The 12,906-nt window shown below is 43.6% G+C and overlaps 2 protein-coding genes across 4 annotated transcripts in view; one reads left to right on the top strand and one right to left on the bottom strand.

The window, feature by feature from the left end:
- Positions 1–247: 247 nt before the first annotated feature.
- LOC119436728 (F-box/WD repeat-containing protein 5-like) lies at positions 248–2,431 on the bottom strand. Its single transcript, XM_049659868.1, is given in 3 exon segments — positions 248–1,310; positions 1,313–1,946; positions 2,303–2,431. Coding segments are annotated over 2 exon segments (1,545 nt in total). The 5' UTR covers positions 1,896–1,946; positions 2,303–2,431; the 3' UTR covers positions 248–348.
- Positions 2,432–2,548: 117 nt separating this feature from the next.
- Positions 2,549–12,906, top strand: part of LOC119436729 (ribosome-recycling factor, mitochondrial-like) — a 44,902-nt gene continuing 34,544 nt past the window's right edge. For 2 of the 3 annotated variants that reach the window (XM_049659875.1, XM_049659874.1), the window contains exons 1-3: positions 2,549–2,703; positions 3,020–3,207; positions 12,334–12,480. In XM_049659875.1, coding sequence (XP_049515832.1) covers positions 3,021–3,207; positions 12,334–12,480 — 334 coding nt within the window. In that variant the 5' untranslated portion in view covers positions 2,549–2,703; position 3,020. The other variant, XM_037703708.2, reaches the window with a different exon arrangement.

Genomic DNA, 12,906 nt, shown 5'->3' with positions numbered 1-12,906 from the left:
AGAACCCCAGGTAGATCCGGAGCCCTCCGCTACAGCGTGCCTCATAATCAGAACTGGTTCTGGCACGTAAAATCCCAGAAAGAAGGTTTTTACATCACTGTTGCTCTGTTGGTGCCACACAACCAATAAGCAAGTTTCACGTCAAGTAGGTAGACATTAGAGGACTATGTCCACACTCTTTTAGCATGCATAACTATGAACACTGTTGACTGACAAAACACGTTAAATCAGATATAGTACAAATAAGTAGTGAACACCAACGCACACCATTTATTTTTCAAGCTGTTTCCCACCCCTTTGAAGAAGCACTGGGCCCTGCTTCGCGCACCAGATTTGCTTGAAGCACCATCATGATGAGTTTTCCACATGGTCTCTAGGCAACAACCCAAGCTCCTGAACTTTTGCTCGTGACCTCCAGACTTTGAGTGTGAAATCATCACTTGCAGTCACAAGCATCTCTGGATCCTTGGGATTAAATGCCACAGCATTCACGACGTCATCATGGGGAAGCTTGGCTAAGCAGACAGCATAGTGCCGGTCCCACAAGTAGCCCTTCCTGTCTTCAGCACCACTAGCCACATACTTTTCACTCACATCAAGAAAGATGAAAAAGCACTCATCGTTAGGGGTGTATGCACGATGGGAACGCAACAAGTTGCCAACTTCTTCCATGGTGGTCAGGTCTATGACATGAATGTCAATCTCTTGTGCAATAGGAGGCGGTGACAGTGGCTGCTCAATAACATAGTTCTTAGGCCAAGGCCTGCTATTTATATACAGAAATCGATGGTCAGGTGACAGTCCCATGCCAATTATGTGACCATGCAGATCCACAAGATGATCAACTGCGTCAAAAGTCTGCTCAACTGGATCAGGTGGCTCGTGTCTTGCTTCCTGCTGCCTGGCAATGCGTTGGAGCAATGAAGGGGGCTCTTTTTCTGGCTCAGCAAACCGAAAAGGCTTGATGCGCTTGAAACCCACTTGATGTGGTGCATAGGTCAAAGACCCAGTGGTGAATATGAGCAATTTTTCACGTGGGTCCAGGGGATCATCAGCATCAGCACTGTCCTCATCTGTGTCATCATCATCTTGTGATGTCCATGGGTCAGATACAGGACTACCATGGATGTGTGGCGGCTCGCAGTTGGCAACAAGAATAGTGCGCACTGAGCTGGCATTTGTGTTGAAAAATCTGAACAGCTTTTTTACAATAGGCTTCTTTTCAGATTCACTCTCCTGCCAGGCCTTATTCAGCCAGACATCTGAGCAGGATAACATGTGTCCAAGGAAGTGCAACTTCCCTGAGAGAGGTAGTGGTCAGTATACCACGTCCCAAAGATATCATAGGGCTTGTTGAAAACTCTGCACTGCAGGATAAAGTTTTCCTTCAGGTTGAAGACGGCGATCTCTCCTGAAGCTGTGTGCGTTCCAAAGTGCACACCAGACACAAGTAGCAGCGTGTCAGACTCGTTGAACTGCGAGAACTGTGTGTAATTCCAGCTCAGCTCACGCATATTCCTCGAGTAAATCACTGTCGCCGGGTATGAGGCACTCCAGAGCTTCACGTGGCCGTCTTTGGAGCAACTGGCGAAACAGGTGCCGTCGTGCGAGAAGCTCACGTGCAGGACCTGATGGCTGTGCTCAACCAGTACTTCGGCTTCGACAACGGGCGCTTCGTAGTACAAGCGGCGATACTCGGACTTCCAGCGGGCTCCCTCCAGAACAGGAATGTTCCGGTCAATTTTCCAGTCCTGCTGAAACTTCCTCCGCCACAGCAACTCATCATCGGCTGCCAGTGACCAAGATGCGCACACGCAGCCGCAACGGCATATGTCGTTCGCCGAAAGATGCGACAGGACGCGCAGGAGCAACGAGTAAGGCAGTGATTCCCACATGTCCAACGTTCGGCAGGAAATTCACGGCGCTCCTTTTACCGCCTGCTTACCCTGCGCAACATAGAAAAGAAACATGAGCGAACGAAAGGCGGTCGATTGTGCACTTGAGCGAACTGTAAACAAGAATATACACCAACATAGAGTGTACAACACAGGCTGAAATAGCTCGTTAATGCCAAAGTAGACAAGAACACTACGTTTTGCATGCGATACGCAACGGGAATATATCAAACGTGGCTTCTAGCGTCCACGCGAGGTATCTGTCAATAACAGCTAGAACGCTTCCGACCGGCAAAGGGATGCCCCTCCTCATCACGCAGTTGGCTTACAAAACATGCCGTCCGTCGAGGTGAAGGTCGCCACTTGTGAGTCTAGACGCTAGCTCTCAATCTTGCTGCATTTCTCACATCTCCATCATTCAGTCGGTGGTGGTACATAAACACCTTACGCCAGGACAAAGCCACAACTACACAATCCACTTTAGCACCCAATGCCACAGCGCCTCAGCGTTCGCAGCCATGACCATCGGAGATTTTACGCGCTCATTCGACAGTGTCGCGAGATGGCGTCGTCTTCGTAAAGGCTATTTTTGGTCAACTTTAGTTTCAAAATAACTGTCAGGTTTTTCAACATCATACGCACAATCGTGTTGCAGCTTTTCTAATTTCTCTCATTACTTAATAAATGGAAGGTCGATTCAGCGTCACTGCTTGTATAACGCGTATTCGTGTGACAACAGAGTGACGGCAGGGGACGGTGTCGTTCGTGTAACTCGCTTCGTGAGTGCCGAGAGCACGTGCGTAAACATGTGCGTAAATGCTTACTTTCGGGTGGTTTCTTTGGAGCTTGTGTGTACTGTGCTTGCAGTTGTAATATATAACTTTTCTCAGAAGCCTTGCTGCCTCAAAGAGATGAGATAGCTTACTACCATTTTGTTTATGATGTTGCGTGAGTGGTGACAGGAATAAACGTCGCCAAAACCGCCTCTCCAAAGCAGCTAGTCCATTACTTTGTGTGGAGAGTACGAAAAATGAATCGCTGTAAGGAAGTGAATTGAAAACAAAACTGGTTAAAGCATGATTGACCAGCTTTTTGTTTTATATTGTTATTGTTTATCGTTGCAGCATGGCACTGAGGTACCAACTGCAACTTATGGGCAGGCTTCGCAGCGTTCTGCCAGCATGCGGTGCCCTTGTGACAACGCTGAATCAGCCAGTACTCCACCAGCCCGTGCTTCACAGTGCACAAAGGCAACCTCTTATTATCAGCTACTGCCGTTATGCGAAAGGAGCAAATCGACCTAAGCACTCTGGTATATTGAACTCTGCTTGCATGTTCGCATGCACCGCGTATCACGTGTAGTTGCAAGTGTCCATGCTGTACTCCAAATATTAAAAAGGAAACTCTTTGAATTTTGAGAAAAGTGCAGTCAGTCGTGATACTCGGTGCCTTACATGAAAATCCTGACATGTACCATGATTATAACACTTGCAAACAGGTTATATGTAATTAACATTTCTTGGAAGCAAATCTGGAAATGTGTCATAAACCTAGTTTGTGGCTGTGATTGTGGGGGACCTACTTTAGAAGTCTCTGTAACCGTAAAAAAAAAAAAAAAGCATTTTTTAAAAAGTTGATTCTTACATGTACAGTCTGTTTCACACTTAGGGGAAAACTCGGAGCGCCTTGCAAGGTGCTTCGAGTTTTCCCTTGAGTGTAAAACAGACTGTACGTTAATGTGTCACCTTCTTCGTGGCTTTTCTCGACCGACCCCTCTCTGAAAGGTTCTTATGAGCCACAGATCTGGACTTGAGGATATGAATAAGTCCTATGGATTATTATTATTATTATTATTATTATTATTATTATTATTATTATTATTATTATTATTATTCTCGCGCTACTTTCGGTCCTCATAGTTGTGTCATACCCACATACCTTCCGTTTCCCCATCCTTAAGTGCCGAGTAGCTGGCTAAGTAGTCAACACCAGGCTGACTCAAGCTTTCTGCTGTTCTCTACAAATGAACATTATCTCTATAAACTTTAGAGCGTAATTTTGTCCCATGAGTGATGACAATAGTCATCATTTGCTTTGGTGTTTATTTTCCTTTTGTATGCATGGGGCTTTCCAGTGAAGAATACGTTAAATATGTTTAGCACTTGATGGGGAAGTAGCTGGCACACAGCGTTAGAGAAATAAGATGCTCTGATAATTGACAGCTATTGTTATGGGACAAAATTTTATCTTAAAGGTGTAACACTTTTATAGTGTACATTCATGGAAGCTTCCAAGGAAGCCGTAGATAGTGTTTATGACACGCATCATTTTTGAAATCCGTAATTCATGTGCTGGATATATTCTTTCATAGGACATCATTTTTTGCAAGCAATTTCTTCTTTAAAAATTTTTTTTGCAATTTAAATACAGATGTAGGGGTGTAGGATAAGTATTTTTTTTTTTTTGCCATGCCTATTAAAGCACAGATTGATATTGAATTTAATTTGAATAAATGAGACTAATAAGCAAACATAAAAACACTGAAACAGTCCTGCTCCTATAAGTGGAAAACATTAAATATTGAATTTAAGAGGTCAGCTAAGGAACTGCACCACAAATAAAACAGATTTTGTGGAGCTTAATGTTGGCTTGTACAACAGTTGGGAAAACCATATTTAAGTGCACATATGAGCCCGTTGCAGAGGAAAGCTCTTCTATAAGGCCATTAGTAGAAATGGCTGTTAATTGTACATGTTTATAATTCACATGCACAGCTTTAAGTTGTGTACTTGGCATCACTCATAAATACACCGCGGTACTTTAATAAAGTAAGTGAAGCAAGAAAGAGAGAATGTTTATTCAAAGAAAGGCAGAGTGGTTGGTCAAAAATTTCCAGGGCGCTATGAGGTTTGTGATATGGAGCACTAGGGCAAGCTGCAGAGCTCACCTTCTTAGTCAAGAATGAACAATGCAGAAACTAACAGTAAAAGCAACAGGTGTACTAAGCCACATAACTATCGGTACACTACAGATACGTATAGTCAGTGACAACCTAAGAATACAAGCAAGCTCCACCCACAAAAACTGCATCATCTCTGAAAGAGACAAGCCAGCTGGAGTCCGCTCACAGCTGAACTCTTTTGTGAACGCTAGAAGTGTGCTTGTTTTCGGTGCTTTTATGTTTCAACATCTTATTTCAAGAAGTAGTAGTCGCAACCTGTACTACTATACATAAAATGATAGCCTGATAACTGGTGTTTTGAATGGATGTATAGCAGTATTAATTGCTCAGACAATTTTTGAGAATTCTTATATGAAACTTTGAAGAAGCACCTCAAAGAACCTGATTGAAAGTAATAATTAGCTATTTTTAGTATAAGTGCTGAGAGTACAAAAAACCTGAAATATACAAAATATGCACCTGACTCCTAGTTGCCAACTTTTGTAAGTCAGATCATGCAAAACAATTATGAAGATTTATTGGTGTTAATACTAGACATAGTGATGCCCATGCTATGTGGGAAAGCAGTAGCTTTGCATATGTGAGAAAGGTAAGTTCCTTTTCTGCAGGGAGCACTTGTTTTTACTCATTGCCGCAGGCAGCTGGTTTGTTTGTTACTGCATTATTTAGGCTCGCGAAGCAATGCTTGTTAGGTCACGGAGCATGCAGAAGCTTCCTCATACTTGAATATTTCGTTCGATCAGCTTTTCTAGGGAGAGAGAGAATAAACATCTTTATTGGGTAAATGCAGCTTTGGAGAGGCGTCCTCATTCCAGAATGCCTTGAGCTCGGGCCGCGTCCTGGGCCCTCGCAATTAGCCGTTGCTGATCCTTGAGGTCGGAGCTGGCCAAGGCTCTCTCCCAAAGCTCGTTGGTGTGATAAGGGTTCAGAGAATTTAGTGGTGCCTGTCTACAACCCCCTACTATGTGCCTGAGGGACCCGGGCTCTGCGCAGAAGCGGCATAGCGGAGAGAATTTTGTAGGGGCTATGAGGTGATTTCTGGTTGGGTGGGGGAATGTATTAACCTGTAGAGCTTGGAGGAATCGCTCCTGCTCTCTAGGTAGTGATTTGCATGGGGGTGCGTATGTTCTGCGGGTTAGCTTGTAGTGTTGTGTGATGTTTTGGTACGAGACTAGAGGGTGCATGCGCTCGGGTTCAGATTCCTCGGCATCGGCTCGGTGGTTCAAATCTCGAGCCACGCGGTTGGCGACCTCGTTGCCAGGAATGAGCCCAGGTGATCATGACTGATCTCGTTGGCGGCTTTTGATAGATGATCTTGAGCGAAGTGGCATGAATTCTGCCGCTAGCGAAGTTGCGGCACGCCTGTTGGGGGGGGGAGTCGGTCAGTATGACTTCAACCTCTGTTTGGGAGAGCGCGAGGGCTATGGCTACTTCTTTGGCTTGGAGGGGATTGTTTCGGGTGAGCGAAATGCTGCTCCGATGTTCTTTGTTGACGATTACGGTGGCTGTTGTGGCTGCACATCTTGGCTAAGACCCTGCATCTGTGTACGCTGTAGAGGGTTGACTCCCATATTGCTTGTGTATGGCCTGGGCCTCCCTTCGCTGTGCGTGGTGCATTGGGTGCATGTTGCGAGTTAGACAAGGTACGGTGATGTTGCTCCGGATGGCATGGGGTAAGCTCACAGTCTGAAGCGGCGGATGGCTGACCGGGGCAGACAACCCCAGGCGTAAGAGGATGGACCTCTCCGCTTCCATAACCGCCAACCTTGTTCGCTGGCTGGACAAATGTGCCTCGATCAGCTCCTCGGCCATGTTGTGCACTCCTAGTCGTAGGCGTTCTGTGGACGTACTGATTGGCAGGCCCATCGCCTGCTTATATGCCTTTCTGATCATTGTGTTCATTTTCTTGAATTCTGTTGCATTGACTAGTGCGTATAGAATAGCGTAAGTTATACGAGACACGACGAAGGCTTGGATAAGCCGACGCGTGTCTGCCTCCCCCATGCCTCTTGTCTCGTTTGTTATTCGCCGGATCATGTGGGTAACTTGGGCTGTTGTATTCTTAAGCTTGTTAATTAATATTGTGTTGGTGCGATCTGACTGGAAAACCATTCTCAATATCTTTACGCTCTGAGACGGAACGATGATGTGTCCCTCCAGTTGTATGTTGATAGTGGGCGAGTCGGATGCGTGCTTCTTTCGCAGGTGAGACCAGGAGTAGCTCCGACTTTCTAGGGAAGCAAGGCGGTCTAGTGTGCATTCAACTAGCGCTGGAGCCTCCACATGCTTTGTTCAGTTCCTGTACAGGGCTGTACAGTAATGTGGAGTGTTGCACAATACTGTACAGTAATGAATAAGGGCATTTGCACAGGCAGCATTCAAAGTATGAGAGATTAGACAGCTAGTCAAGCTTCGGTCAAAGGTCGGTCTGAAATTGACTGCGTGCTATTGTGTGAGTGAAACTCCCCCCCCCCGCGATGAGGATTGCTCATAATTGTACATACACTGTTTAAGCGCTTATGAATAAAAGCAACCCACGGTGGGGAAAATAAAGTTGCACTTGATATTAGTCGAACACAATTATCAAAATAACACGCACTTATGAGTATGCACCATTGTTTGAGACATCAGTTAAAACAGCCTATATGTTGGATTGGAATATCGATAACCCGAGAGAAGCTTCTGTGTCCTCAGTGCTGCTGTCATTTAAAAATTATGTTGCAGAGTCGACCAAAGTGCAAAGTTTGCATCCGATACTCCCAGTCGAAGTTTTAGTTTTACACACTCCCCAATCTTCCAAAAATGGTCAAATCTGACAAATAGTAAGTTCAGTCGTCATTCAGACGCTGCATGATGTTGCTAGCAGAAGAATTCCAAAGAAAATGTTTAACAAAGCGTAGAAAAACTGTCAATCAAATTGATCGATTTCTATAGGTGCGGCAGCGAAAGAGTTAATGAATTTGCCCTGCTTATGTAAATGCTGGTCTAACTGGAAAATAAAATCTCGTTGCTTCAAGCTAAAATATTATCTTTAGTTGAGCCGTGATATCAAGATCAACTATAAAATTTGCCCTAGACATTTATGTTTCATCTTGAAACCTGTGACACAGCCAGATCTGTACAGAAAAAAGCGCTATTTTAAACACGCAATACTACTTGGCGTCAGGGAAATGAACTAACCTTATTGGTTGCATATAATTTGTGTATAATTGTCAGTGGACCTCCTGCTGGCTCGGTTCTCTTTCAGAGGTGAAGGATAGGTACAATGTGTTTTTTCTGGGTGGAGCTTGTTTGTAATTTTTAGATTGTCACCGACTATGTAACTTTCGGAAAGTTGCTATACAGCAACTTTCCGCGTCTACTCCTGGTGTAAGTATTTGCTTGAGAAGTAGGGAGCCTCGTGAAAAGTGATAGTGTCAGAATAATTTACAGGTGGTTCTGAGATGAGAGCAACTAGTTTCTTTTGTACATGTTAGTTCTATAACCAGGGGCTCCTGAAGTGTATTTTGAGTGCGGGGGCAGGAACCGGACTAATTTCACCTACACAAACTTTTTTTTTTCTTATTGTGAAACCAAGGCTTAATGCACTATATTTGAGGGGGGTTGGCCCTCAGACGCTGGGTGGGGCAGTGCCGCCCTGCAATGAAACCTATGGGGGTGCCCTCCCTCACATTCCCCCTGTTATGCAGCCCCTGACTATAAGTGATAAATTACAACTTCCAAAATGGGCCTGGCTGAATTCTGTGTTATCGTAGATTCTTCCTGGTGCAGCCCTAATGTACTTCTGCAAGGGTTTACTGCCTCTGTGCTTCAAATTTGCTTTTCAGCCATTCATATGTCAACGCTTGTAATTCCAAAGCTAACCAAAATATATGTACTATTCCTGAATATTAGAATATTCATTTGTTATTTGATAAAGTTGAATGTTTTTGTGCTCATATACAAAGCACATTGAACTTGTCTTAGGTGCTCAAGCAGGGGTTTGCAGAGCAGAAAAGGCAAAATCTGATAGCAGCTGCTGTGCTTAAGGTACATTGTCTGCCTGCCTGTGTGGCTGACCTTGCACTCTTGCATTGTCTCTTACATTAAAAGCAGCACAGTGGAATATTTTTTAGTTTCCCAGCAAACCGTTTCAGTGCCTTAGAAAGCTGATGGGCTCGGCAGGTCTACAGACTACTTGAAGTAGCTAATTGAAATGAAGGTTCATGTAAAATGCTGTGGCATTTGTTTTTCTTGCTCAGGACAGTTTTTGCACACTTGAATAAATTTTTTTGTTCACTATAACAAATGTTGTGCCTCCTAGAATTGCTGAAGGAAAAAGTAGGCCCATGCTAAATATTGTAATGCTTGATGTGCCACTTCTGCAATTGGAGTCCACTGTACCAATTAGACACGAAGAAATAGTTTCATGCCATTGAACTTCTTTTGCTTTTCTTTATTACTAGAGTACACTTAGTCAAACTGTGGTGTGGGTTAGATCGCTAACAGTGTGACTTCAGTTCCTCTTATCTACGTAGCCAGACTATCATTATTTTTATGGTTGTGATCATATTTATGTCTGACAAGTTGTGTGGTGGGCAGAGTTCATTATGTACATGAAGGTTTTGCACACAACAAAATACTGTTCCTTTTGTCTTGCTTTGTGGTTTGAAGCTTGCATAGCATTGGGCATTATGAATTCATTTAGATCTTGTCCTGCTAGTTGGTAGTGGCAGGGGAGGCTGTCAAGAATCTATAATTTGTGAAGCACTGCATAATAACGGAGGACACAGAGCACATGTTCTGTGTATTTGCTTCTGTGTTGTTTAGTGTTTTTGTAGCATTTCATAAGTAGGGGGGGGGGGGGGGGTGACTTACATATTTGCATCCTCACTTATATGTTAAAGAATTCTGGCAAAGCCCATCTCACCATGACTGTTGACATTAATGCGGTTCAAGCACTGTAGCAACTACACCGTGTTGCTGAAGACACCTTTAATTACAATATGTAGTGGTCATTCTGAGAGTTCCATTGCTTCGTTTTTGTTACCAATTGCATGGATCCCTCGCTTACGTGGGAATCGATGTTAAGCAAAGCTTTCTTTGATGTTTCTGCAAACTTTAAATGCATATGTTATGTAAAACAACATGCTAATGACGGATATGTTTGTACAAAGTTATTCAAATGGAATTCACTTTTACTCACTTCTGTATAGCCGACTTGAATTTTCTTTTGCTGGCTTCACTTCTCTGTAACTCAAAGCTCCTTGTGCAGTGCATGCTCAAGCAGGACAAGAGGCAAGAAGAACTAAATTCGCTCAATGCGCACTCAAGTGCCAGTTTGTTTACTTCAATTCTTTTTCCACGCTCGGCTACTTCTGTTGCCGACTTCTTGCCTGTAGCCCTGCTTGTCTATCAGGTGCACACCCATTCACGCATTGGCCAAGAATGGCCATATACTCAGTGGCCCAAGTTGTTTATTAAGGCGAAAGCCTTGCATGTCTTATCGTTCAGTCGACCTTTGACATCCTTGAGCGAAAACCGTGTTGTCGAAGTGAAATCGTACACAATGACGACTCGATGTTGTAGTTCACTTACCACACCGACCCGCATCGTGTCTTACCTATATGCAAATGCTCATGCAACAATTGCGATGGTGTGCGGGTCACCTTCATCATCGTCTTCTATGAGTAAGCAAGCAACGCTCATGCAACTGTTCCGATGGTGCGTGGGTCAAGCAAGCAACACTCATGGAACAATTTTGATGGTGTGCAGGTCACCGTCGTCATCTTGTTTTAATTAAGATAAAGTTAATTCAGGGGGGCACTCGGAACCCTTGACCTTCGGTGGGAGTCAAACCCACCACCTCTGGCATTAAGGCAAAGTTAATTAAGGTACAGTTAATTAATATGGAGTTAATTAATGCATTCAAGCCCACGACCATTGGTGTTAATTATGGCGAGGTTAGTTAAGGCACAATTAATTAAGGTAGCGTCAACTAAGGCACGCAAACCCTCAACCTTCGGTCGGAACGAAAAAGTAATAGGATTAACAATGCATTCATCTGACAATGTCAAGTAATTTAATGAATGTGTCTTGAGCACACAGGCTTTCGCCTTCACCCTCTTTGGCGCATGCTAAAGTGACTGTAAATTTTAATTCAGTGGTACGTACACAGCGCCACTGAATGCTCTTGTCCTGCTTGTCTGGGTGCACACCCTTTCCGGGGCCAAGAATCAGCACATGCACAGTGGCCCAAATTATCATGCAATAGCGGTTAGATAGCAGCACACCAAAGTGGGGTTAGTGTTCTTGCAATGTTAATGGCACTAAAAATTAAATTATCGTGTTTAAGGTCCCAAAACAAGATAAATGACTAGGGGAGGTGCCGTAATAGATGCTCTGTATTAATTTTGAACACCTCAGGGTTTCAATCATCGACACGATAACAGTATTTTTCTACATTGTGATATTGAAGCTATACAAAAAGACATGCTCAAACACTCCGATCACCTAGTCATGTTATAGCCCACTTTGGTATTTCTAGTGGCCTAGGACATGAGCAGTACACTAACGGCACGTTTCTGCATTTTCCCTTCATCAGGATGTGGTAGCATTAGCTGGGAATTGAACCCACAACATTGTGTTCAGTATCAGAATACCACAGCCACTGTAATGAGTTCAGTTATATATTGCCCCAATGCACTAGAGCATGTGGGAAATCGAGTGGTGGTGGTGGTAAAATTTATTTAGGTCCGGAAGAATCTTCACCCCGTTTTTATAGGGGCAAGACTGCGGGCCGCCCCCACGTTGGGACGGGAAGGCCAAGCCTCACCGCCGCATCGTGGGCCTTCTGGACAGCCCGGAGTTGATTAATCCATTCGTGGCTCTTGACCAATGAATAAAATCGAGTGTCTTGCAATATTTTTGTTTCACAGTTTTAACCCAACAAAGCCAGATTGGCTTGTGATTATCCATTTCATGTCTAACAGCCTTGTTGAAATTACTGTATTCAATGTTGAAAGATACTTAGCCGCATGCTGGTATTTTTAGGAAGCACTTGACGGCTCAATCTATGTTTTCAGCATTGAAAAGGTGTAACATGTGCAAACGTGATGGGTTCTTGTCCTATAAATTTTTGACCATCATGTATTGTGTTGATAGAGCTTTTATTGTGTTGATAGAGAGAGCTCTATCAACACAAGCTTTACAGGAGCACTTTTAACATGTGAATCACTGTGAAATTATTTTCACTAAGTAAAGCACTAATAGCATTATAGAAAACCTGCTGTACAAAGCAAGACTTTTCTAATCACTGTTAAATTGTGATTCCTCTAGTGGGTCAAATTATAACTGCAGTATTTGGTGAAGACTCGTGCATAAAGGAAAATTATCTGTATTTTTGAACAAATGAAAAGTGATCAACTTAGATTGAAAAACCACACTTTTCTACAAGCTATGCTGTAGAGTTATGTTTTGTGTTTGCTTTATTTTCAGCAAAGGAAACCAAGCCTAAAATTTCACTTACCGATGATGAACTTGCGGAAGTGGTCCGTATTCAGAATTTTCGATCAGAAATGGAAAAGGTAGTGCAGCGGTTGCAGGAAAGCTTCATCAAGCACCTTAGTTTGAACTCTGCCGCAGGTAAACTGTTTGCATGTTCTTTGTTTTGGTCATGGTAGTACTGTCATTGACTTTGTAAAATGAAATATGGCTAAAATGCCATTTCCCACTTCTGGCGTAGCCCAGTCCTCAGTGCCTTTCTTGCCAGCTGTCCGAGCTTCACTGGGCAGCTTAGGTGCTTGTGCCCGCACCATCTGAGGCCACTCGTCTGATGCGTGCCCATAGAAGTGCATTGCCTCTGGCTGGGACCTCCTGATGATATTGAATTAAGCAATAAAATGGTATTAAGTCAACTCAACAAAACTGTATTACTACATTATATGATACAAGAATTACCTAAAACTTCTCACGCTAGCAGCAAGCTCCGGCATTATTCCTACATGTATCTGCATGATAAGTTGTGAAAAAGGGCCAAGCTACATGTCAGATGCTACTTTTTTTCTTTAG

The sequence above is a fragment of the Dermacentor silvarum genome, chromosome 1 (assembly GCF_013339745.2).
Source record: "Dermacentor silvarum isolate Dsil-2018 chromosome 1, BIME_Dsil_1.4, whole genome shotgun sequence".
Taxonomy (NCBI): Eukaryota; Metazoa; Arthropoda; class Arachnida; order Ixodida; family Ixodidae; genus Dermacentor; species Dermacentor silvarum.
This window is presented reverse-complemented; position numbering and strand designations above follow the sequence as displayed.